At 45.0% G+C, this 24,893-nt stretch overlaps 1 protein-coding gene across 7 annotated transcripts in view; it reads left to right on the top strand.

The window, feature by feature from the left end:
- The window catches only part of LOC119452746 (protein sidekick), an 83,641-nt gene that overhangs the window by 22,682 nt on the left and 36,066 nt on the right, over positions 1-24,893 (top strand). The window contains exons 5-14 of one of the 7 annotated variants that reach the window (XM_049667340.1): positions 782-937; positions 2,644-2,747; positions 4,541-4,712; positions 7,990-8,130; positions 11,974-11,988; positions 13,286-13,377; positions 16,151-16,538; positions 20,579-20,908; positions 22,697-22,795; positions 24,382-24,573. In XM_049667340.1, coding sequence (XP_049523297.1) covers positions 782-937; positions 2,644-2,747; positions 4,541-4,712; positions 7,990-8,130; positions 11,974-11,988; positions 13,286-13,377; positions 16,151-16,538; positions 20,579-20,908; positions 22,697-22,795; positions 24,382-24,573 — 1,689 coding nt within the window. The remainder of the gene's footprint in view (positions 1-781; positions 938-2,643; positions 2,748-4,540; positions 4,713-7,989; positions 8,131-11,973; positions 11,989-13,285; positions 13,378-16,150; positions 16,539-20,578; positions 20,909-22,696; positions 22,796-24,381; positions 24,574-24,893) is intronic. The other 6 variants (XM_049667338.1, XM_049667343.1, XM_049667339.1 and 3 more) reach the window with 6 other exon arrangements.

The following is a 24,893-nucleotide window of genomic DNA, read 5'->3' as shown; positions in this document are numbered from 1 at the left end:
CCAAGGAAAGACGAGCTTTAATAAAAAAATGCATGCTATTCCCTCTTTTTCCTCCCTCGGTGCTGTGTCTGCAGGTTTTTATGAATTTTAAATTCACAGTTTGGCAGATATGTGAGCGTGTTTCAAATGATCATGGCCGCTCTCTCAGAGTAATAATTCTGTTGACAGTCACTGTTTTTTTTTTCCCCCACAAATAGTAGGAAGGTTTTTCACGTGCTCCTCATTGCTGTTACTTCACCACCAGGAAGAGCAATTTATCCTTACTTTTGTTGGGGAGAACATTGCGACCTTTTGGCTAAATGTTCAAGTGAATTGTTGCTAAATAATGACTAAAAATTAAGAAATGAAAGGGAGAAGTAGTCATCTACCCAACTGTAGCACAAAGCTATAAAGAAACTTGTGTACAGTGCTTCAAGTTGTTTATTATCGCGTTCTCGTGCTGTGATCTGCTAGCCTCCTGGTTAGCCTAGATGATAAAGCAGCCATCCTGAAAGGAGTTGGTCCCGAGTTCAAATCCCGGACCAGGATGAACTTTTCTTCAACAAGGTGGCTTTCTTTCTGAAAAAAAAACAAACAAAAACGTGTAGTTTTCTCTGTAGCTTCGGGCTACTATCGGGTGAATGACAATTTCTCCTTCTCATGAGCCTTCCTCCACCTTGTGGGCTTTGCAGAACCGTTTTGCCAAACTTATGAAAAGGACGTTCACTGGTGACTATGTTGGCTGGCCCTCTTATGACGTGGGGTCACTGCATTGAACATGCTTCCCATTTGTCCAATCCAGATGTGGTGCCGGTGCATAGCGAGGGCCGCATGCAGATCCTCGAGAGTGGCACGCTGGTGATCGCCTCGGTGGTGCTGGCCGACAGCGGGAAGTACACTTGCACGCGGGCCAACTCTGCTGGTTCAGCCAGCGCAGAGGCCTACCTTACAGTGCTCGGTATGTTTTCCCCGGGGCAACACTCTTAATAAGCGAGCTGGAATCGGGTGTTGGATGCAGTGACTGTAGAGAAAAAAAAAAAAAAAAACTCGGATTAATTGAGCAACAACTACTGCTCCCAACTGTGGATGTCGGAAAAGCCATACTGTTTCGCTGCCGTTGCTCCATGTGGGCATAATGAGTATTATCTCGTGCAGTGGGTGGCAATATTCCATTTACTCTTTTTAACAGTAAATGGTTATGCAAGTGATTCTCGAATGGACCCTGAACAGCTTGAACTCCATGAACTATGGACTGCATTTGTCTGTTTGCCATGGCCAAACTTGGTGAAGGACTGCCGAATAAATTATCAGCAAATTTTTATTTGCATTGGTGCTTCAAAAAAAAAAAAAAATCGCGCAGAAACTCCTCTGGGAGTTGTTTAAGTATGCGTAAGCATTTGTGCCACTTGCTCATCTCCAGGCAGCCTGGTGTCATTACCAATGTTATGAAACTTGAGCCGACCAGTATAAACCCTTATCAACCCTCATTGGTCATTATCAACCTTTTCGAACATGATCCGACCCTTATCAACTCTTATCGGTCCTTATCAACCTGGAGTCCAGGGAAGCTGTTGCTAAACCACCATTACAATTGCTGAGCGGGGTCTGCAATGCTTTATTGATGGTACGGATGCTCGTTTTGAACTTGTTCTTTATTGAAACGTATGCTGTTCAGTGTGTTATATGGGTGATTTCAATGAACGTATGGACTGTTCGCTTCACTTTGCTGAGCGCTTGTATTCTCTGCCTTAAGTGGGTATGAGCCATTGCATTTTTTGCTTGCTTACTGGGGGCTTACCGGGATATGAGCCATTGTTTAGTGGGGTATGAGCCATTGCATTTGTCTTACGTGAGGGACGGACAGGTTTCCCCATTGGGTAGGCATAAAAATGCTTACGCATTTAAGAAAATATTATGTTCATTACTAAGCCAGCATCACTTGTTCCATGCTAGGGTGCCATACTAAGGCAGATAACAAGGTTTGCTAGAAGTGGAACTTGGGCATCATTTTGAAGGTTTGGTTGCTTCAGTACAATTGGGTATAATGGTGGTTGCTTATACGTGTCCTAAAAATTATCCTGCTCACTTCTGGCCTTATCCTGTGTATGCTATTGGTCCCTTCTCTGTACTACACAATGTCAGCAGAGCAGCAGTCACATGTTAGCGCATTCGCAGCAGCCCGACAAGTCAGAGCTCTGATGTCTGACTTGTTGTTCGTGTTCGGTCATGACTACAGTAGGCCAAAGCGAATAGGCCCAAGTTTTTGCAACTGATGGTGTTTATTGTGACCTCCGTTGAACCATGGGTGAGCAACATTTCGTGCACCTTCAGCAAAACTGCTAGTGGGAGAGTGCTTGATGAGTCTCCTTTTTGTATCAAATCTACATATAAATGTCTCACTTTTTGCAAGCAAGGTGGAAGCTGTTGAGCCCAATATGTCTTATGACCACCAGATGCATAGGTGGGGCTTCATTTGCTGTATTTATGGGTCGGCATTCACTGATTCATCACATGTGATTTGGCGTGGTAATGAATTGGCATATCTAATTTTTTGTTGGGGGAACATCACCTCGAAACTTGTATGTGAACTTACTCTTCTAACTGCTACAGTTTATCCTTCAACCACAATCAACTGAAAACAGAGTTTGTCACCTCACTGTGCAGTTCGCACCCAGATCGTGAAGCCCCCAGTTGACACACGGGTCATCCTAGGGTCGACGGCTGAACTGCAGTGTCGGATCTCGCACGACCTGAGCGTTCCTTACCAGGTGAGCTTAGGAACTCTCGAAGTCATCCTTGGCATTTTATGGGGACCTATTTAAACTACACGGATGTGAAGTGTTTCATTTGATGTTATGACCACATGAGTATCTGGTGCATGTTTCCTGATCCAACTAAATTTCTTGAAGTGACTGGAATTTGAGATTGCTACAGAATAAAATACATTGAATGCATTGAATGCATTCAATACGCAGAGTTTCAATACCCGCTGTGATAACTTAGTGGCTACGGTGTTGCTTTGCTGAGCTCTAGGTCGTGAGCTCGATACCGGCACGGCGGCCATGTTTCGATGGGGGCCAAATGCAAATAAACTCGTGTACTTAGATTTAGGTGCGCATTAAGGATCACCGGGTGGTAAAAATAATTCGGAGTAAATAACTACTGACACTTTTTTTTCGCTTATCATATACTTCATGACCGAGCATGCACGCAAGTTACAAGAGTGCAACAAATTATTATTTATGTCACCTCTTAAAGGGACATTAATGAGGGACACTAAATCAGTTAATTGATGAAGTATTCCTTCAAAAATATATTTTCGTTAATGTATTGGTAAGAAGTTTATTACTGAAACAGAAAATAAAGGCGAAACGTCTCTTTTATAATTATGTGCTGAAAGCCCAAAGCCGTTACGTCAGTGCTACGGCTATATTTCAGTATACAGTGGAACCTCGTTGATACGATTCTGCATAATACGTTTTTTGGAATATGTTTTTTTTTCCCCGATAATACGATTTGGTTGGATAATACGTTAATTGATATGATTTTCAGATGATATGCTTTATTTTCTCGTTCCCGTGGAGACCGTATCAACGAGATTCCACTGTATTCTACCATTTAGGTCGTTGTGATTGAGCAAGAGTTCTTGAAACTTGCCAAGTTCTGTCTTGTATTCATTTAGAATGCAATTTTGTTTATAAGAACTTTCTGTGGGCCTAGTTCGTGCATACTTGACAAATTTTTTCAAGGCACAAAAAAGACGCAGCACAAAAGAAAGGTCAAACAGAGGACAGGTGCTGTGTTTCTTTTGTGCCTTGAAGAAATTTGTCAAATGTTGTTTATATTTACTGATTAAAAAATAACTGGACCTAAGTATATGCTGTCAAAATCCATGGTATCCGAGCAAGCTGGTGTGGCAACTTTAGTACAGCGTCACCGCTGTTTTTGTTTTTGTGCCTTTTCTGGCTTATTAAGCTTCCTCCATGGTAAGATGGTTCTTTTTTTGCTACTGTATAAGCGCAATTTACTAATACAGCTCAACTTATCTTTTTTATTGTCCATTTAATGCAATAAGTTGAAAACATGTGCGTGGGGCAATACTTCAGATGTGATGCAGTAGGCTGACTATGTTGAAGGAAACCGGGGTGGTACTGCACCCCGCTGCAGTTTGCACCAGCGACATCATGTGCCATTGAAGCCAGAGGCTATTGGGATGAGACGAGAGAGAAGGTGAAAGTGCGTGTTCAGAGAAGTGACAGCAGAGGACCAGACTGAATGTGGAGAAGCGCAGAATGAAAAAGGATGAAAGGGACCGCTTTTTCAGACGGGGTCATTGTCACTCAAAAGAAGATGTTCAGTTTGTACTCTAAATGTTCAGTACATTTGCACACCCATTACAACAAAGTTTTCTGACTCTCCCCAAAGTTGCCATGCATGCTCATTTAGGTCTTGGCAAGGCATGGCCGGGTTTCTGATTAACTAGTGATTGCCACCTGTGGTAAAATTAACCTCGGTTTTGCACACTGCTCGCAACCTGGGATTGAGCAAGCGGTTTTTGCAGGTGACGTGGTTTTTTGAGGAGAAACCATTGACGTCCTCAAGTAGAACTCATCTGGCACCGGATGGCACCTTGAAGATCGACCAGGCGCGCAACACTGACATTGGCACCTACACCTGCGTTGTCACATCACCCGGTGGAAACGATACCCGCTCGGCAAAGCTCGAGGTCATCGGTGAGTCATTGGCAAAGTCATCTGTGACCTCATTAAAGTGTCCACCCAGACCGCTTGTTTGTGGTGGTTGCTGTTCTGCGATGTAGGTCATGTGCAATCAGGCATTGTGCTTTGTGGACATGTACATAATAGTAGTCTGCTGGGCCAGTTGTCACATAATCATTAAAGGTTGAGAGTTTTAACGGCAGGGGTGAAGAAAGACTTGGCAGGACTACACCTTGTGATGTGTTTGACTGCAGATGCACGAATCACTGCTTTCGTGAACAACTTTCCAATAAACGTAAGTTGCAAGGGAGGATCTATCAAGTCATTCTTCACCCCTTCCATTAAACCGCTCCTGCTTGTACGAGAGGTGGACATGTACTATCGACCAAAAAAGTTCACGGACCAAGAGATCTGACAAAAAGCTGAATATCTCCGCAGCCTGAAAATGCAGCCTGGTATTCCCATTTCCAGCCTCTATTGGTATATGTGAACACCATTGTGATGTACGGTTTTACTGGGTACTTTTAAAGGCTGCTCGGATATTTAGCGTTTTCTGAGATCCGCGGTCCGTAAACTTTTCTGGTCGATAGTACTCTGCAGGGGGGGGGGGGTTGCCAAACCTTTACTAATTTGTGTCAGTGATGGTAGCTTAGCGAGAAAGCTGCTAAATTTAAAGAGTATTTAGTCTCCCTAATGACAATTTTGCCTTTCCAAAGTACTATGGAGTTTCCTTTTTTTTTATAGTGACATTAATTTAATAGCCAGTCAGTTTTCATGATAAAATTCCTCAAGGGACTTTAGTTGAGGTTAATGCCTTGCCCCTGTTTTATCCCAAAGAGCGTATATCCCCCTACTTTTTTTGATACTTTAGTTTATTAATGAGCCATCTGGGTGCATCAAAGCTGTTTTTCTAAGCAAAGCACAATCTTGGGATCAATTTCATTTTAGCAAATCGGATTGTGTTCCCATTCCACATTCTGACCGTTGACTTGCCACTGCAGGATGTAATTCAAGGCTGTAGTTGAAAAATAATAAAGACATCTACAGACAATTAAACTAAAAAAGAGACAAAATTCTGAGCAGGTTATCATCATCATCACTTAGCCACTTTTCGCTGAATACAATAAAATCTCATTCAGATTTCACGGGACCGAAAAAAAAAAAAAATGTCCGAATTAACTGAATGTCGAATTATTGAGAGTACCAAGAGAACAATAAACAAATGCATAATACGTCAACACAATTTTATTTACCGAATGTATCAGCAAATTTTGTTTTTACTTTGCATAAAGCAGTTCGGAAGCTACAGTTCTCGTCATCTCGTGACTAATTAGCAGTCGACACGGCGAAGGCCTTGCGGCTTCTTTTGCATTGCGACTGTGGCGAATAACCCGTGTCTTCATCCGCGACATGCTCTTCGCTACCACGCGCACATCTCAATTATTTTACAGCGAAGCTATTAGCCTAAAGTTGGTCGTCATTTTTTGTGTCCGCATCCGTTTCCAAAAATGTGGGGCGATCCCGGAGGTAGTGCAATGCCGGGCCGACCCGCAGCGGAGGTGAAGCAGGCTTCAAGCACTCAGGAAAGTGAAACACAGAGTGCATCCATTCTTTGGAATCACGCATGCAACATACAGAACAGCATTCCGTTCAATAGAAAAACGAGCACAAAACAAGCATCCGAACCACATGCTTGCGAGAAATTCGTAGGGGTGTTCCATGCTGCTTCTTGATGCGTGCGTCTGTGGCGTGATGGTTTCATATCGGGCTTCTGTACTTGAGGTCTTGTGTTCGAATCCTCCCGGCGAACATTTTTAATAATGGTTATTTATTTATTACGCAGTACTTTGTTGAAAATGATGAGTTTACAAAGTCACGAAGCCGTTTGAAACCAGAAGGACAAGGTTTAGGCAAATCCGTGTACTTCCCATAATTCGCATGCTGGCTGAACTGTTGCGATTGCAGCTTCCATTTGCTGCACTGCTATGGGTAGGCCATGCAACGTTAGGGCTCCCGAGGAACCACAGCGACCACGAAGTGATTATCATTACCATTACTCTAAATTAGTAAAAGATTTCATACACCCATCAGCAGCTGTAATGGTTTTTCCACAGCTTCAGTAGACATCCACTTTCACAGGGCCGGGAAGGCGAGGGAAAATTTTTTTCGCCAAAGACCTGGTTGGCAGCAGATTGTCCGTCTGTCGTGATGTAGCCGGTGAATTTGATGGCAGCGTGCGGCATTGCCTACACATTGCACCGAGTCAAAACGAAACTATTGCTTACTGCAACTTCTGCGAATGAAACAGTGGTAGATGTCGATGCAGTCATGGATGGACGACGACCACGCAATTCTGAAGGCGCACTGCCAACGCGCTCTCAGTCATAACGAAACTACTGCTTGCTGCAACTGCTGCAGACGAAACCACGGTCGCGATCAGCACAATCACGGATGGTGACTACGCGGTTTTGAATGGCACGCGGCCAACGCACGCACCCAGTCAGAATGAAACTACCGATTAGGCGCAACTACTGCAGACGGAGCCGTGGTTGCTATCGACACGATCGTGGAGGGCGACTATGCAGTTCTCATGGCACGCGCGCAACGCAGTGTCATGCGTAGCGGAAGACACAAGAATGAGTGCAATAAAGACAAACAAAACATGAGGTGTTCCGGCGTTCTTGTTGCTTTCTGCTAATGAATGTTGATGCGGGCCCCACTTCTTCGTTTCGATTCAACGCTACTGCAGCTGTTGCTCTTTAACGTTGCACCTTTGCAGTGCTACGCGCTTGCTGTGCTCCGAGGTTTGTCCGAATTAACAGGTGTGTGGCCACATAAGTTCTAATTAGCAAGCGTTTGAGGCCACTAAATGTTGCATAAGCCTGCCGGGACCAGAGGACGAGTCCGAATTATTTGTTTTTCCGAATTAACGAGGTTTTATTTTATAGCGCTGTGGGCTGGTACAGTTGTTATTCTGTAGCATTTCGGTCAAAAAAAAAAAAAAAGAAACAGAGTTACCAATGCTGATCTGTTATAAAACAAAGGCATAAGCGAGGGAGAAAGCATCAGAATATAAAACGGTGAATTAATGAACATTCATTGTACGGAAGGCAGCAGAAAACAGAAGGAAGTAAAAACAGGACAGTGCAAGTCCTGTTTATGCTTCTATCTATCCTTTGTGTCAGTAGCGCTGCCGCCGTACAAAAAGAGAAAGGCTGTACTTTGCTGTGAATCATTTGCTGCATGTGCCAGTAAATTGTGAGTGTTGTGACTACTGTGTGATGTCTCGCAGAGCTGCCTCACCCGCCAGGCCATGTGAAGGCGTCAGTGACGGACACTATGCCCAAGACGGTGAACGTGACCTGGTCACCTGCCTTTGATGGCCACAGCCCCATCACCCACTACGTGCTGCAAATGCGTGCCCTGCCTACTGGTCAGTACAGTTGTATTTGCCCACTGGGAGATGTAGTAATGCCACAGCCTTCCAATTATGGTGACCATCAAGCATTGTTCGCAGTTAGGAACATCATGCACTACTCATTCAGTTGCACTGTAGAATTTCTGTTGTTATTCTGTAGCATTTCGGTGCACTCATTACTGTTCACAGCAAGGGATGTGAGAGCCGAGAAATGTCAGATTGAGTTGTATGCTGCGTAGGACTGTGTGTGAATCCCAATGAGGCTCCATGTGATTGTCAAGTGATGAAGCACAAACCAAAATGACGGTTGTGTGCAGTGTGCCACTCCTGGGATCCTTCCCACTTGGAATGCTGCAGCGAAGGTACCTTGCCCTTTCGGAGGGGATTGGGAGACACTCCTCTCTACATGGCAAAGAGAAATGTCCTTCCTGACCAATGTTGCCATGTATTTTGAATGAGAAACACGTGATCTGAAACACATCTGTGCAGATGTGGAAGCATTTTAAAGTGGTAGTTACTACAGTATACTTCCGTTAATTCGACCCTGATGGGACCAGCGAAATTTATCGAATTATCAGGTGGGTTGAATTTAAAAAGATGCAGAAAAAAAAAAAAACGCCAGAACACAGCTGATTCATTTGGAACCATTTGCCCTATTATAGCATGCCCCTGAACCAAGCGCACGCCCACATTCTATGTGTCTGAAGTAGAAAACTAACGCAGTAATGACATTAAAGCACCTAAACAGAGTAGAAATCTAACGTGCACCCAATTTTAGCAAGAAAAATGGGCAAGTGTCTAACATAAGTTGCCAATAGTAGTCGGTTTCCTAAGTCAGCTTCGCTGCTATACATTCGGGTTATGTGGTGAAGCTTACCGAACTTCATGAAGGGAATTTTTGTTTCGTGTTCGCTCCACGCAGCTAATTTCCAGCCCATTTTCTATGAAAAAAAAGATAACAGTGTTTTAAGATCGGGTAAATACTGTAATCGGACATTGTGAGCTACTGTTATTGCTTGAAAATCCTCCTAGGGCATCCAAAAAATAACTGTTTTCAAGGGGAGATCAAAAAAAATTTTTTTTTTTGACATGTGTCCAATACATTCACTGCTCCCTAAGCTCTGCTGAGGCATACTCTGACACTAAAGGTGTCACTATTGGGGTCACCACCATAGGGGTCAGGCATGTGCACGCTGACTGGTCAAGTTTAATTATTCAATGAAGGCCAATTTTAGGATCGAAATAGTGAACGTTTGGGCCCATAGAAATGCATGAGCACCGACTCGGACCTTTGGTCGAGATTGAATTAGCCGAAAAATCAAGTTAACCGGAGTTGAATTAATGGAAGTCTTCTGTACTACCACACAATTGAGGTCGAATGATGCTGGGACTGTCATCTTTGATGAGAGCACTCGCATTCTACCCCGATGAGAGCGTTCTACCCTGGTGGCTGCTGCTTATGGCATGGCCCGCGGGTGCCGTATCTTTAAAGCGTTCTGCCATGTGGACAAAGTGCAACCAGTGCTGGTAGCTTCGTATGCGTTGTGCTTTCGACGTTTAGTTCGCGTGGAAGCGAGAGAGAGCATGTAGGTCAATTTGCTCGCTGCTGCTGCCGCGCCTTCTTACTCCAGCATTTTGACAGCGAGTTTCCGCGGTCATCGAGCGAGGTGTGTTAATGTTTACCTGTGCGCACGTGACACCGTGCTTGTTAATTTAGTTACAAGTTTATACGGCTGATAAAACTAGTATCCTTATTTCGTATAGCTCTCTACTAATTTTCTATCGCAGTCGATGCTTTCCCTTTTAGGCGAAACTGTGACACTTTTCGCATACGAATACTATTGGTATTGCAAAAATTTATTGCACAGCAAGTAACCTACAGGAAAGTTATGCTTTGTGGTCAGCAAAATTCTCTAGTACAACACTTTTGCTTGAAATTATCATAACCACAGTTATTTAATGTTGCCATGAAGGAAGGATAGCTGCTGAACATGTTCAGGAGCAGCAACAGCATCCTGCATGTCTCAATTTCGTCAGATAGTGAAAAGAGCTACTCATTGGACACACTAGTGTCTGGTATCGGCAGGAATCTCTCCACAAGCCAAGCCAACAGTGGGCACCATGCTACACCACCATTTACATGGATATTCTTCTTGGCCCAAAATTTCATCATGCACATATCTTTAAACCTCTACTGGTGGCAGGGAAAATTGCTGCTGGTTGATGAGCTTATTTAAGTCTTTCTACAGTGTTGACATGAAGGAGCCTCTCCTGAAGATTTCGTTGTTGAGGACATATCTGGGTTCCTTGGTGTTTAAATTTTCCTTGCTTCTTCCAAAGCCAGGTTTTTGATCCAGTTTGCGATTGAAGCATCCTGGTGGTACTCGACTACTTGAGAATGAGGGTATAAAAACATTGCCAAGCTTGTTACTTGGTCAAATGTGTCGTTTCGAAGCCGTATTTTTAGGCACGTAGCCAGATTAGTAGCAGACATGCAAGTTTCCACCTGGCAACTGTTGTCCAGATGTATGAAGAGGCAGCACAGTCTGGCTACATTGAGATGGCAGTGTTGTGGTAACCATAAGCGCCAAAACGTGCCCTGTGGCAATGCCTCCTCTTTAGTTTTGACATGCTTCACTGCACGGATAAATAAGCTTCACCGCAATACAGTCTGTATGCTTCGCAGCATAACACCGCGGTACTGCGATGAAGCTGACTTGAAGAACTGACATCAATTTTTCGGGGCTCGACTATTCGAATAGTACAAATGTATCTCGAATCGAATCTAATGTTTGCACACTGCTAGAAAAATGGATTCTTTGGTACTTGGTTTGGGGCAGTGATCTGAAGCAATGACTTGGCATTCCACTGTCAGTGTCAGTTGATTCTGTAGGTGGGTTATCTCACCATAGTACTTAGTCGTGGTTTCATGCAATTCCTTGGCCACTTTAGGCCTCAGCCGATCCAGCACTGTTCCTGGTAAAAAAAAACTTGTTACTGGGAGTTTTATATCCAGATTTGCTGACAACTCTTGTTATGGGTATCCTCGCTAGTCGGCTTGATCAGTGTGACGCAATCTAACCAGGTCCTCATTTGGTGCAGTAGCAGCTCCGCTGGCAATTTGCACTAAGACTTATATCTCACGACGATGGTCCAGGAATTTTGCACTCCATGTCATTAGTTTCATAGAACAACTGAAAGTTGAGCAAGTTGGTAGAGATTCGTAGTATGAAAATGCGGGCACGCATGCTGACATGGACACCAAGTACATTGAGAGGGTTAACACAAATGTAGACTGTCAGCTGAAATGTTTCACAGCAGTGGAAAAGAAGGGAGACACAAAACTTAACTGCGCATGCTTAAGGGAAGGCAGCGCTATCCGGTTAATCTTGGACACATGCAGACACTCGCAAAAAATAACTGCTTAGGCATAACGATTCCTCTTTAGTCTTTATGCAAGATAATCAAGGGCGGTATCAGGTGCCGAAGTCAGCCCTCTATTCAGCCCACCATTGATTAGAGAGTTTTTATTGGATATGCACACAAACTTTACTTTGACTCAAAGTCAGTAAAATTGTTTCCATTAACAATTTGAATATTGTTCTTACTTGCTTCGAGGCAGAAAGCCACTTTTTGTGAATCTGAGATCTAAGTAGAAGAATACACAGTTTACTGTCACGGAAATATTGCTACACAGTTTAGTGTCATGGAAAAATTGCTTTATTAGTCGTCAGGCATTTGGTGCGCCTCGTAAATTCATTACTGCTCACTTAGAGGTGAGAAACTGCGACTAATTGGTTTCTTTTTTCTTCTTCTTCCTTCTTTCCTGTCCCTTTTTCACATTTGCTGCCTCAACAGAAGACATGTTTTGGCGTGAGTACGGTGCTAGCAGCTTTTGTTGCTCGCTAATCTGCTGAACTGCTTTTACTGCTCTCATTTGTATTCTTTCTGAGTATATTTGTTGCTTTATTATGAACCTTGCTAGCATGAACACTCTCTCTGATTCATGCACCTGTTTTTTTTTTTTTTTTCCTTTTAAAGTTACACATTTGCCAGAAACTCACCTTGCATCTCTTCGTGGTCACAAACTTTTTGTTGCTTTATTTTCTTTCTCTCGCCCATCATGACATGTTTTGTTTGCTGCGTGGTTTGCAAGCATTGTGCACGTTTGTATTTCTTTAAAGTGTGATTGTTAAAAATTGCTGTGGGATGACACTCCATGTGTTGTGCAAGAAAACACAAAAATTGCTGTATTGCTTGGGCACGCAGAAGTACGCAGCGCAAGCAAATTCACCGATGCGCGAGCGCGGCCTCGGGTCACCGAATGCAATTGCTTCGCCGTTGGAATTTTTTTTTCCTCCAAATTTTGGGCTGCCAAGTTGGGGGTGCGGCCCTTACACGAGTCTGTAGTAATTAGACCCGATTAGACGCTGTCACAATCCGTGATATCACAGCAAGCTGGTGTGACAACTTCAGTACGGCGTCACCACTGTTCTTGTTTTTTTGCCTTTTCTGGCTTATTGAGCTTCCTCCATGGTAAGAGGGTTCTTATTTTTTTGCTAGTGTATAAGCCTAATTTACTAATACAGCTCAAGTTACACATTTCCGAGAACTCGCTTTGCATCGCTTCGTGGTCACAAACGCGGAAGTGCGCAGCGCAAGCAAATTCGCCGATGCGCAAGCACGGCCTTGGGGCACCGAACGCGATTGCTTCTCCATTGCCAGAACTCGCCTTGCATCGCTTCGTGGTCACAAACTCTTTGTTGCTTTATTTGCTTTCTCTCGCACATCATGACATGTTTTGTTCGTTGCGTGGTTTGCAAGTATTGTGCACGTATGTATTTCTTTAAAGTGTGATTGTTTAAAATTGCTGTGGAATGACACTCCATGTGTTGTGCAAGAAAATGCAAAAATTGCTGTATTGCTTGGGCCCTGGTGTATACCTACGAAGCAGTTGTTTGTGTCGTGGGAACATAAGTATGCTGTTAATGCTTTGGCTCTGCTCGTCTCCATAGAATGTATGCTTGCAGTGTGTGTCGTTCAACAAATGGTTTGTGCTAGTTAGCAACTTGCTGTGTAGGCTCGCTTGCAGGCGAGATCATGCTGTACCACACGCCTGAAGTTTTCACTTGATGGCTGTCTTCATCTGATTCATGTGATTCGGTTGCAGTGACTGTTGATTCCCTGGCTCCTTGGACAACAGCCCTTTCTAACATCTCTGCGGAGGTGACCTCGATCCTAGTGTCACAGCTGAAGCCCTCTGTAAGTAACCATTGCGAGAACTTAGTGCAATTATAAGTTGTGTGTATTAAAGCCTTGTATCGAGGGTTCTTGCAGATCAGTCCACTTATAACGATATATCGGTTATAGCAATGAGTAGACTAAATGTATCAACTTATGTACTAGCGCTATGAGAAAAGAAATTAGCGTAGCTTGCACTAGTGGCGCAAGACTAAAGAAACAGCGGAGCTGATCGGCACCTAGCTGGTCCTGGCCTTATGGTGTATGCTTTTCCGGAATTAATTGATTATTGATCGATTATCGATTACCTATCGATTGGCTATCGCAAGGTATTGGCCACGTATTTGGGCTAGGCTAGCACTACCAAGTCATCCTCAGCATTTTCTGGAATTTATTGATTATTGATCGATTATCGATTAGCTATTGACTGGCTATCGATTGGTTGTTGCAAGGTGAGGCGAGGCGCAGCTGTGCGCAGTGACGTCATCGCTAGGCGAGTTTTTGCGAATGCTACGCGGGGAAACGAAAAGCTTAACTCCGCTGTTCAAAAAACATTTATAATGATATGTTATGACCTCATGTTGGATAGAACAATAAAAATTTTGCCTTCTGGACGGACTTTTGCATGCAGAGTGATTGTGACATTTGCAGAGCTAAGTTCCCCTTAAACGAACGATGCCGAGACGGGGCACAAAGTATGCCTACACAATTTCACATCTGCCGCCAGTGCCACAGAGTGCATCCCACCCGTGCACCTGATTGCGAAAGTGATGGAGAACATTGTGAGTTGGTGCAGTGCGCCACAAGATGGTGCCAGCTGCTTCGCGTCCATGTCGCCTGCGATCATGCTCCATATGTGTCCAGAGGAGAGAGAGAAAATAGAAGCGAAGTGGCGTGGTGGCACCCGCTCTTTCTGCAATCTCTCTTTCAGCGAGCACGGGAAAGCGCCAAGGAAGCAGCCCCAAAGCAGCGGACAGCCCAGTTTGTCGAAGATGGCACCGACAAAGCGTAAAGCTGTGCTGCGTTAGATGAAGCTGCAAATTTTGCAAGACTCAAAGAAGTCTGAAACCAACATAGTGAAAGCCACTGACATTACTGAGCTCTTGAAACACTTCGCTACTGAAGATGAAACTTGTGGTGCTTCGACGGAGGAGTTTCTGAGTGCTGATAGTGCTGCCTCGTCCTGTGAAAAGATCTCCGACGAGATGATTGTTATTGCGGCAGAAGGCGGCGTTGTGCCACAGAGGCGATGACAGCTGCGACAGTGATGACGAGATTAACAGTGGCCCGTCTTTGACCCCAGCCCCATTGTTCACGCAAAATGTGCTGTCGTCGATCAAGTCGCTCAATGATTTCATGCATGCTTAAAGGATTGCCACGAAAGCAAATGCAGATTTCTAACTATTTCTGACTGTTTCAACGCTATTTAGAGGTATAAATAAACATTTTATTTTTCACAGCCTACTTTTTACGTCTACGTATACTATAGCGCAAGTGGCAAATTTGGGTTCAGAGCTACAAAGTTATGTTCTGCAGTTTTTTTTTATGGCTGTCCAGATATAGTGATAATTGGTTGTAACGATCGAATTTCTCATTCTTTTTGATGTATCATTAAAGGGAACTGCACTGTACACCTCCTCGAAATCCTGGAAAACCCTTGAATTCCTTGAAACTGGTGTGGTGAGCGACTTTTGAACCTTAAAAGCAACAAATTCTGCATCGGGGTCTGACATGGACACTGCCAATTGGGAAACGATCCTAGATATTTTCTTTGTAGTGTTGCTAAGTAATGCAATCCACATCCAAGAACAGGCTTGTTTAAATTGCCATTGCCATTGTGGAGCTAGTCAAAGCCAGATGAAGCGACCGAGCCGTACCACTATCTTTGTTGTTTTGCCAATTGGTTCACACTGCAGCCATCATGGCTACATTTTTGACTAGGCCCTAGAAATGCTTGGCGGAAAATAAGTTTCTCATCATTTGGCTTTAACACGAGTATCTTTGGCTGAAGCTGGACAGTGCTAACCATGATGCTGGAAGGCGATATTCATCATTACAATGGAAATCTCTGCTTTGAGGCAGGTGTACAACTCAGCAGATGCTTAGCTGCAAGAAATTACAGCTTAAGAAGGAGATTTTACTATTTTTCATAGTAAGTATGAATAAGGTTTGTTTCCCTCTCCTTGAATTTCAGCCTTCGACATCCTCAAAATTCTTGAATTGACCTTGACTTTTGAATCGAATGTTCTGTACGAATCCTGCTTGCATCAGAAATGTGGACTGGAGGAAACCTGTCTATAGGGTCATGTGATCTGCGTATACTTGCAATCTGTGAAACTATAGTTATTTCTCAATTTCTTTTCCAATTTGCTGCTTAGGCAGTAGCTGTAACTCGATCGAATCACTGTAACAAGAGCGATGCGTTACAGTAGCTTACCTTTGCAGTGCAGTCTTCGTCCCTTATGTTTTTCTTCATTTTCCTTTCCCCTTCCAAGGGTCATAAGCCACATCCAGAGCAATAAACCTTTCAGTTCGTAGTCAGCGCAGCGTCCTGTGTTTTTTCTCGTTCTGTGTCCGTTTTTTTTTTTTACCACTTTTTGCTTCCGACACATAGGAGAAACTTGTTGGGGTTAGAGCAGGTGCGAAATTAAAGTGAAAAAAATTGTCTCTGTCTGAAACACTGGACTGCATCACTTGTCTAGAGGTGACAAGTGATTTGCTGAACACTCTTGATATGTTGTTGACTATGAGTTGCTGAGTGAAGGAAAGTGCTGACAGCCAGGTTGGGTTGCAGGTGAGCTACCAGTTCCGAGTCAGTGCCGTGAACGGTGTGGGCGAGGGCAGTCCTGGTGGCCCCACAGAGCCCGTGTCCGTGCCCCCAGAGCCCCCCGGGGGTCCACCGCAGAATGTGGTGGGCGCTCCACGGTCTGCCACGTCCGTGATGCTTCAGTGGCAGCCCCCGCTTGAGGGTGAGCGCAACGGTCGTCTGCTGGGATATGTCGTCCGCTTTCGGCTGGCTGGCTACTCCTCCAGTGCCTGGTCCATGCAGAATGTGACCACGACGCGTACCCTCCTCGAAGATCTCATCGTGTGGCAGAACTACGCCATCGAAGTCGCCGCGTATAACGAGAAGGGGCTGGGCATCTTCTCTCCCAGCATTCTGGTGCGCACACTCGAAGGAGGTGAGGCAGCTTTCCGCATGACATTATTGAAGTCTGTTTGCAGTGCTGAAGTTTGATGCGGAACCCTTTAAACACTTGTACCATTTCCAGTGCTTGTAGGAAAAGGAATTACTTGAGGAGGGAAAAAGAACAACAGGACAAGAAAGGTGCTGGGCGCTACTTAAAACTGAAAAAATTGTTAAATTTTTAAGCTAAAGGATGCTTAAAGGGCAACTCCGGCGATTTTTTGACCATGTCGAGCTAATAAAATATTTAGGTTCCCGAGACCCTCCTGCGACGCACCTGATAGGAGAATTGTTCCGCAAAGTCGAAAATAATTTTAAATAAGCAAAAAAGCGCAAAAACGAAACCGAAACCGGAGCAAGCAGCCGAGCGAACCTGTGCGTGTGACGTCATGAATGTATCCCCGGCGGGGAAGGCGCGCAACGCATGCCGGTCTCGCCCGCGGGGTGAACGAAACCGGCGAAGAGCAGACGCTCAGCTTATTCGTGACCGCGCCGGACCTTCGGGTGACATTGTATGTAAGCTGCACCACCTATTCGGATCTGTTAAACAGTGACAGTTACGATTTAGAAGAATTCAATAGCCACGAATCGCCGTCCTCCACCACTAGAGCCAGCACCCATGCGCAACATATCGCGCTGCGACATGAAGACCAAGGGTAGCCCTAACCACTGATATACGTGCTGCTTGCTATTTTAGGTGTTTTACCCCTCTCAGGGAACCGCTTCGCATGCTCACTATAAGATGTGGAGCACGACTTTCCGCATTTGTATCCCACAAGAACGTCGCTGACAGTCCAAAGCACCGACCGGTGCATTTGTTTACATCGGCAGGTACAGCGACCACTCGTACGTCGTTCGCTTGAGATAGCCGCTCATCGGTGACATCAATTAATGTCAGAACATATCAAAACACGTATATTTTGTGCATGTAAGCACCGTTACATCACTCTGGGTCGCGCTGATACGTGCTACCACACACCTTCGGAAACAGCGAGCGGGAGACCGTAGTAGGGAAGCGTTGTGCAGCCTGCTTATCATTCTTCGTATTCTCTTCATGCACACAATTAGTGCTCCGTAAAGTAGACATAGATTGGGACATTGCGCGTTTGAACGCTCATTTAGAGAATGTATAGTTTTCTCGCGGAAACGCAGATGCCATGAAGTATGACATCGTTGGCAGCTGAACGAGACGGTAATTGTTTACACATGCTCTATCGAAGGGGCCTCCGCTTGCTGCCCATTTGGGATACGAGACAAACAGTGCACCTCGTAAGCTAAATAATGAGTCAGCATAACAATAGGTAATAATACACCCATGGATCTGCGTACAGTCGACGTCCGATTTCCCGGACGCCCGAAATTCCGGACGTGCCTGATTTCCCGGACTCATCTGTGGCACCGTCAAGTTCCCCATAGAGTCAATGTATTAAAAAGTCCGAAATTCCGGACGCTTATAGCCTTCGCCATCCGATTTCCCGGACTTTTTACTGTTAACCGCCGACCCAAAGTCACCAACGCCGCCGCCATTTTGGTTGTTTTCATATCCTTGAACCCACCATACTCGCATCGCAGGTGTGGCCAGCAGCACCGCCGCACCGCGCCACGGCTGCCGTAACCTCGAAACCGCACGTGTCAATCTGTTGCCAGCCGTAGCTTAGCCAAGCCAAACCTCACTGTGTTCGTTCACGTGTTGTTTTGTCAGCTCTGCCAGCTCTGCGGTCGTGTCTGCGGTTGATCGTTTGCTGCTGCGCGCTATCTTCAGTGATCATGTTTCCCGACCTTCAGCATCCACCGAGTTCCTAGCTGTTTCCTGCTGCGCTTTTCGTCGAGCGGATTCGCCGTTTACAGCGATGGCACTGACTGCTCCTTCGTCTTTGTCCGCGCCTTTGAACGAACTGCCATCCGCGAACTGCCCTCCGTGGACGAACTGACGAAGTGACGAACTGCCATCTGCGGACGTTGCCTTCGACGATCTGCGCGCTGCCGGCGTGTCGATTCCAGCCGGGATAACCTTTGAGGGCTTCGCCGACGCTGACAAAGACCTCGAGCTATGTGCGGAGTTGACCGATGACGAAATCATTCGTCAAGTTACGGAGACACCGACACCGAGAACGAAGAGCCAGCTCCTACACAGCCAACGAGCTCGGAGTTGACGCGAGCACTGACGACACTGTCATCGGTGTACAGCGGCAACATGACGTTGACTGCAATTGAGGCAGACATGATCGCGGGCAAGCGGACTGTGCAAAAGAAAATAAGCGACTTCTTTGCGCCCAAGTGCTGACCTATGAGGTAGCGCCGGCCACGTCATATTTTTTTTTTTATAAACGGCTCATTTAGGGAAGCGCCGGCGAGTGCGACCGGCCGCATTAGAGAACGGCAACGTATACGGATGCTGATTGCGCATCGTGTTGTCGCTTCTAGCTTTTTGCGTGTGCACTGTCCGAAATGAGGAATGGTTTATTTCAAATCCGTATGGTCAAAACTGAATTACAGAAGCAGCTTTCCTCGTCCTAATAGCTTAATTAGCTTCATATCAGTGGGCCTGGTCTGCCAGCAGCAGACGCACGAACTCGGCCACTGTGATAGGCTTAACCTCGGCTGAACGCGATCGGGATCAGCTCAAACTGTGTTTGCGGATGGCGAGGGCTGAAGTTCGTGCAGCCAACAACGCAACACCGCTTGCCACCCCGCATCACTTGCCCGTCCACAGGGAATGCAACTTCTCGCGACAGCAACATCTCACGCCAAGCGCTAGCTCACGATCGTCGACTCCTGCACGCTCTCGTCGCTGTCGTCTGCATGATCCCGGCATGCTCTGCGCGTGGACCATTCCTGACGTCATACACAATGTGGCCTATAACTGAGGAGGGGGTAAGGTAGGGTGATCGAGGCAATAGATTAAATTCATTTGTAAAAAATGTGTGCAACTCTCAAGCCTGCTTTTTTTAGGACATGACGGAGGTATTCAGAGGAACAGACCCAGCGAATTTCATCGACATCCGTTGTCATCGAAAAATCGCCGGAGTTGCCCTTTAACTGTATTCATAGAGCATTTTCAGAATCCTTCTTGAAACTGGTGGTAGTCTCGGGACATTTTTAGCGAATATGATGTTGCTGTTGTTTTGTTTCAAGTGAATGAAGAGAAGAGAACTTGTGGAACTTCGTTTATGAGCTAACCAATCGTCCACCTGAAGAGGCTTAAAGGGATAGACAACTGCTCAGAACATGAATTTAGATAACCCCGCTGATGGTAAGATTGCCTGTCGTATTGGCTAAAATGAGCCCTGTTTTTCTCGTTAAACTTGGATTTATGTTTTTAATTCTTAATTAAATGTCGCGAGAAATGACCTTTGGTGCCCCACGCAGCAGTAATATGAAGACGCATAAGTGACCTATCACGTCACCAACTAGAGCAGACGGTTCCTGTTTTTTTATTAGTTTTGAAATGCAGTACACTTTTTTCTATTATGAGCTTTTTCTAACTTTCAATGTGCAGATAAGCCTTCGTTTGTAGTGAGTAGAAAGTGGTGCTGCCTTCACATTCGTTATCGATGAGATGCCTTGGCTCATCTATCGACAGAATTGCAACGCCGGGGTCCAGCCAGCCATGACGTACGAATGTATTTGGGGAAAAACGCTGCATAAATATAAGAAAGGTCTGCACAACAATGCAAACTCATTGTGCCAGCTTTTTATTTTCGAAATTGGTTGAAAAGGTCAAAATATAGGTGGTAACCACAGTTGCCCTCACTCCTGTGATAGCAGGACGATGGGCGGCTTTCACAAATTGCGACGCGGGCTATCGGCATCGATCTCGCTTCTCAGTGTTGCTGGAGGAGGGAGGACTCTTTTTTACAGGCTGCTCAGATCGAAAAATTCTGCTCACAAAATATCCATGCGCGTTTGGAAGTAACCGCTGCAGGTGTAAACACTACCGAGGGCGAGCTTTTCGTTGCGCCATAAAAAAACTGGCTCCCTAAACATCAGTTGTCAGTCCCTTTAAGTCTACAATGAGTGTCCCGTCTCGTGCAGTGCCCCAAGCAGCACCCAGTGCTGTCCGAGCAGATGCGCTCAACTCCACGGCTGTGCGAGTTCGGTGGCTTCCCCCGGACCCCCAGCGTGTGAACGGCATCAACCAGGGCTACCGCGTCGAGGCGTGGCTGAGGGGCCGCGAGGTGGGCTTGTCACCGCCGGACGCCACTGCTCTGGTGGCGCCAAATGTGGGCTCACCAACCACAGAGCACACGGCAGTCATCACGGGTCTGCGCAAGTACCACATGTACAATGTAACCGTGCTGTGCTTCACCAGTCCTGGCAATGGACCACGCAGCAAGCCAGTGCTGGTCACAACCAAGCAGGACGGTGAGGCAACCTCATTGACACACTTTTCCGAGTGGCTCTGCGCCATCTTTGGCTGTGTACTGTTGGCCTTGCTTAGGCAGAAGGCAAGGCATGTTATATGAATTGCGCGCTGCAGGTCATCTTGCAATGGCATTAAGCAAGAAAGCATGAGTAACAGAATGCTCAATCGTATTTTTGTAACACAAGGATGATGCTGTTATTCTGTATACTACTATCATGTACTGTGTTTTTCAGAATTATTCCTTGCTGTTTGTGGTGTAACACTGAACATTGCATAAGACTGTTGTATAATATAAATTATTGCGAGGTTATGTGATGTAATGCTTAAATTAGGTCATATTTACACTAGATATCATGTAAACAGGGGCTCGAAGCTTCTCAAGTGGGTATGTCCACTTCTTTTTTTTTTTTCGAGCCCTCGCCTTTGCAAGAGTATTCTGGAGGTAATAAAGTTTGATTTCATTTGGTTTGATTTTGGATGAAGGGCTTTTTATAAGGTAATTACGTTGGCAGCGTTTGTAAGAGTGTAAAAGGAGCCGCACTTTTACATGTTGCCATGCTCTTTGCATTGCTTTAAAAGGACAATAAAGAAAAGCATTAAGTTTAATTACACTTTTGCAGTAGGAGGTGGCCACCACGCTTACCATGCAAGGAAGCTTGGTAAGCCACTAAAAATCAAAAGTGGTGTCACAACCCTGAAATTCCCCCACTAGCTTGCCGCAGTGTCACAGATTTTGACACGTATCCATTCTGATCTACTGAATTGTTAGTGAGTAAATCTACCAATCCCTACTGTGACAATTGTGGTGCTATAGAAAGTAGAACATATTCTGTTGGAATGCCCAGCCTATAGAAATGAAATAACTATTTTATGAAAACCAAATGGACAAAGTTAGTCGGGCACCACTGATGCTGAGAAGCGATTAGGTCCCGTGCCTTGTACTTTCAGGCAGTGGCAGGCCCATAAGCTTGTTGTTTGCTTATTTTCTGGATATTGGCTTGCTTTACAGGCTTTAGGATTTTGTACACGGAATGACCAAACTTCACCTTTACTTGAATGTAGCACACCAAACATCATTTTATGTGTAAATATCAAGCACATCTTTTTTTCACACCTATTTCTTTTCTACCATCCTTTGTCATTCTCTCACGGCCTTGCAATCTCTCTTTCCTTTCCTCGTGCTGAGTAGCATGTAGGCGACTGTATACACACCACCAAGAATCTCTGCGTTTCATTAAAATGCTTTCTCTCTCTCCCTCTTGGTCGATGAAGAAGGGCTTTATTGCATTCTGAAGGAAGCAAAAACTTAACCTAGCAAGTTTCAATACCTTTACTGCATCATAATTGCTCAAATACAAGAAACAGTTCTTTGAAATATGGGCATCAAACTTGTGGATCAGCACTGATGTCCTGGGTGAAATTCACTTGGCCTTCACTTTCTCCAGTACAGTAAAACCTTGTTAATGCGTACCCGTTTAATAACTAATTCTGGTTTAAATATGAAACCTGCACCCTGCCACCATTGAACGTAATGCATTGGCTGACTGCTTCAGCTGTAGTTGCTTACCGCACGCCAAACTCCAATGGGAATTTTTCTGACCGTACAAGCACGGAATCGGCTAAATGTAGTGCACGTAGACCATAGATAGTGAAATTGCGGCGCATGGACCTTTCATGGACTGCAATCGCCACCAATAGTGACAGTAAATCATAGTTGCCAAGACATGTTCCTGATTCCATAGCTTCTGGCGCTTCCAATGTTTTTTTTTTTTTTTTTCTTTTTGCAGTGCCTGGGCCAGTGAAGTCGCTCAAGTTCGACAACATTCTGGACGTCTCAGTACGTGTGCTGTGGACACCCCCCGAGGACTCCAATGGGAATTTGCTGGGTCAGTGTTCTATGTGATGAGGCATTGATCTGCAGTTTGTCTTTTAACATATATGTTATTGGAATAGCTTTTGGTGCATGAGCTGCCGTAATGTTATTTATGATTGCTTTTTTTAAATACCAGCACCTTGGCAAAAGTTCACAATGTTGCAAAGTGTGCTTACGGTGACTTATGCCTAAAGGCATGAATGTTATCTTGCCTATTTTACTTGTAACAAGGGCTGCCTGCTCGTTGCTGGCCTTATGTTTATCGGGCTAGTATAGTATGCACTCTATTGATTTGGCTTGACAGGGACAAGATTTTTCAGAGGCATAAGTAATATGAGTGGTATATCGAGAAATGGTGAGGCTCATCAAAGGCTGGCGCCGCTTCACAAAAGTGGTGGAGATGCGTTTGTAGAGGGTCTGTGGTGGACACTTATGTGGATCGGGGAAATCATACTTTTTTATGTGCCTTTGTTCATACTTTAATATTTTGCATTGTGCACAGTTGAAGAAAAATTTGTCTTGGTCCAGGGAACAAACCAGGAACCAATGCCTTTTCTTGTAAACATATCGCCTAGTAAACATGCAGATATCAACAAAGCTAGCAATTATGAAAAGAGGTTAAATAAATATTCGAGCTAACATAAAGCCATTAAGGTTTGCGGTTATGCAACCACAGAGCATGCTGCTCGCACTGACCACAAGTATTGCTCTGGCAAACCGCCGTGGTGGTGTAGTTGCTTTGGCATTGCACTGCTAAGCCCAAGGGGTATGGGATCAAATCCTGGCAATGGCGGCTGCACTTCGATGGGGGCAAAATGCAAAAACGCCTGTGTACCCTGCATTGAGTACACTGAACCCCAGGTGGTCACAAATAATCCGGAGTCCACCACTATGGCGGGCCTCATAATTATATCGTGGTTTTGGCACGTAAAACTCCAGAATGTACTTGTATGACTCTGGTGTACCTGTGTCATCATTACAAAAAAAAAAAAAAAAAAAAAAGCTCTTTTGTGTTGGCACCTACAGTTTCTGATTATTCAGATGACTGCACACACTCTAAACACAAGTGTAGGCATTTCTCCCCCGAGCATATATGTGCAACGCCTGTGACATTTGGCATTACTTAATCGTAAGTTCTTCACCATTGGCTTTCATTGTCAACAAGGCTCCTGTACAGAAGTTAAAACATCTCGTTTTGAAGAATGGGATCTTCGTTGGGGCCCATTTTTTCATAGATTTACTTTTGTGACTATAAACATGACACCCTCTATACTTTACTGGGGAGGACTAATGTTGAGCAAAAATAATTGCTGTCGTGGAACCAGGCACTTACTTACACCGACATTTTCTCGTCGGTGTCATCTCATGCACACCGAGGTGGGATGCCTGAAACGCCATTGTAAACATTGTGCTCATCACAACGCTGATGTGGTGAGGAGCGACCACTATGTCGCACCCGCGTTTAGTTAGAATGGTGTCCAAGGAGTCCAAGATTAACTCTAAACTTTGCTAGCACTGTCAATGTTTCGTCTTTTGGGTGAAACTACCAAATTTTAAAAAATCAGGTGTACAATAATGACCTCCCTGCCCCCTTTGCAGGCTATACCCTCAGGTACTGGATCAAAGATGACCCTGGGTCAGCAGTATTGCGCAACCTGACGGCTGATGAGACCGAGACCACCGTGCGGGGCCTGCGCCCTGTCACGTGGTACACCTTCGAGGTCTTTGCTTGGACAGTTGTTGGGGCTGGCCCAAGCATTGAGGCATCCATCAAATCTGGCATCCCACCAGGTAAGTGTACCGAGGCTTGGGCACGGTGCATAGTTATGATAGATGCAATACCATAAAAAAAACCTTGAATACATAAGAGCACAGAAATGTTCTTGAGGTGTATATTTTGTGTGTTTGTGTCATCTCTGTCTCTCTTTTTCTGCCAGTGCATCTATTACAATCGCGTAAGGACAGCTTCCGTTTTTGCAAAATGGGGCAGTGCCCAACTCAATCTGTCAGACCCTGCAGTAACGAAATTGGTAGGGAATGCGAAAAAAATTTGTCTTGGCAAGAATTTTGTTGTTGCTAAATGAGACAGCACAGACAGGAAATATGCCGAA

Source organism: Dermacentor silvarum, chromosome 5, assembly GCF_013339745.2.
Source record: "Dermacentor silvarum isolate Dsil-2018 chromosome 5, BIME_Dsil_1.4, whole genome shotgun sequence".
Taxonomy (NCBI): Eukaryota; Metazoa; Arthropoda; class Arachnida; order Ixodida; family Ixodidae; genus Dermacentor; species Dermacentor silvarum.
The sequence above is the reverse complement of the archived record's forward strand: the minus strand, read 5'-3'. Positions and strand labels throughout refer to the sequence as shown.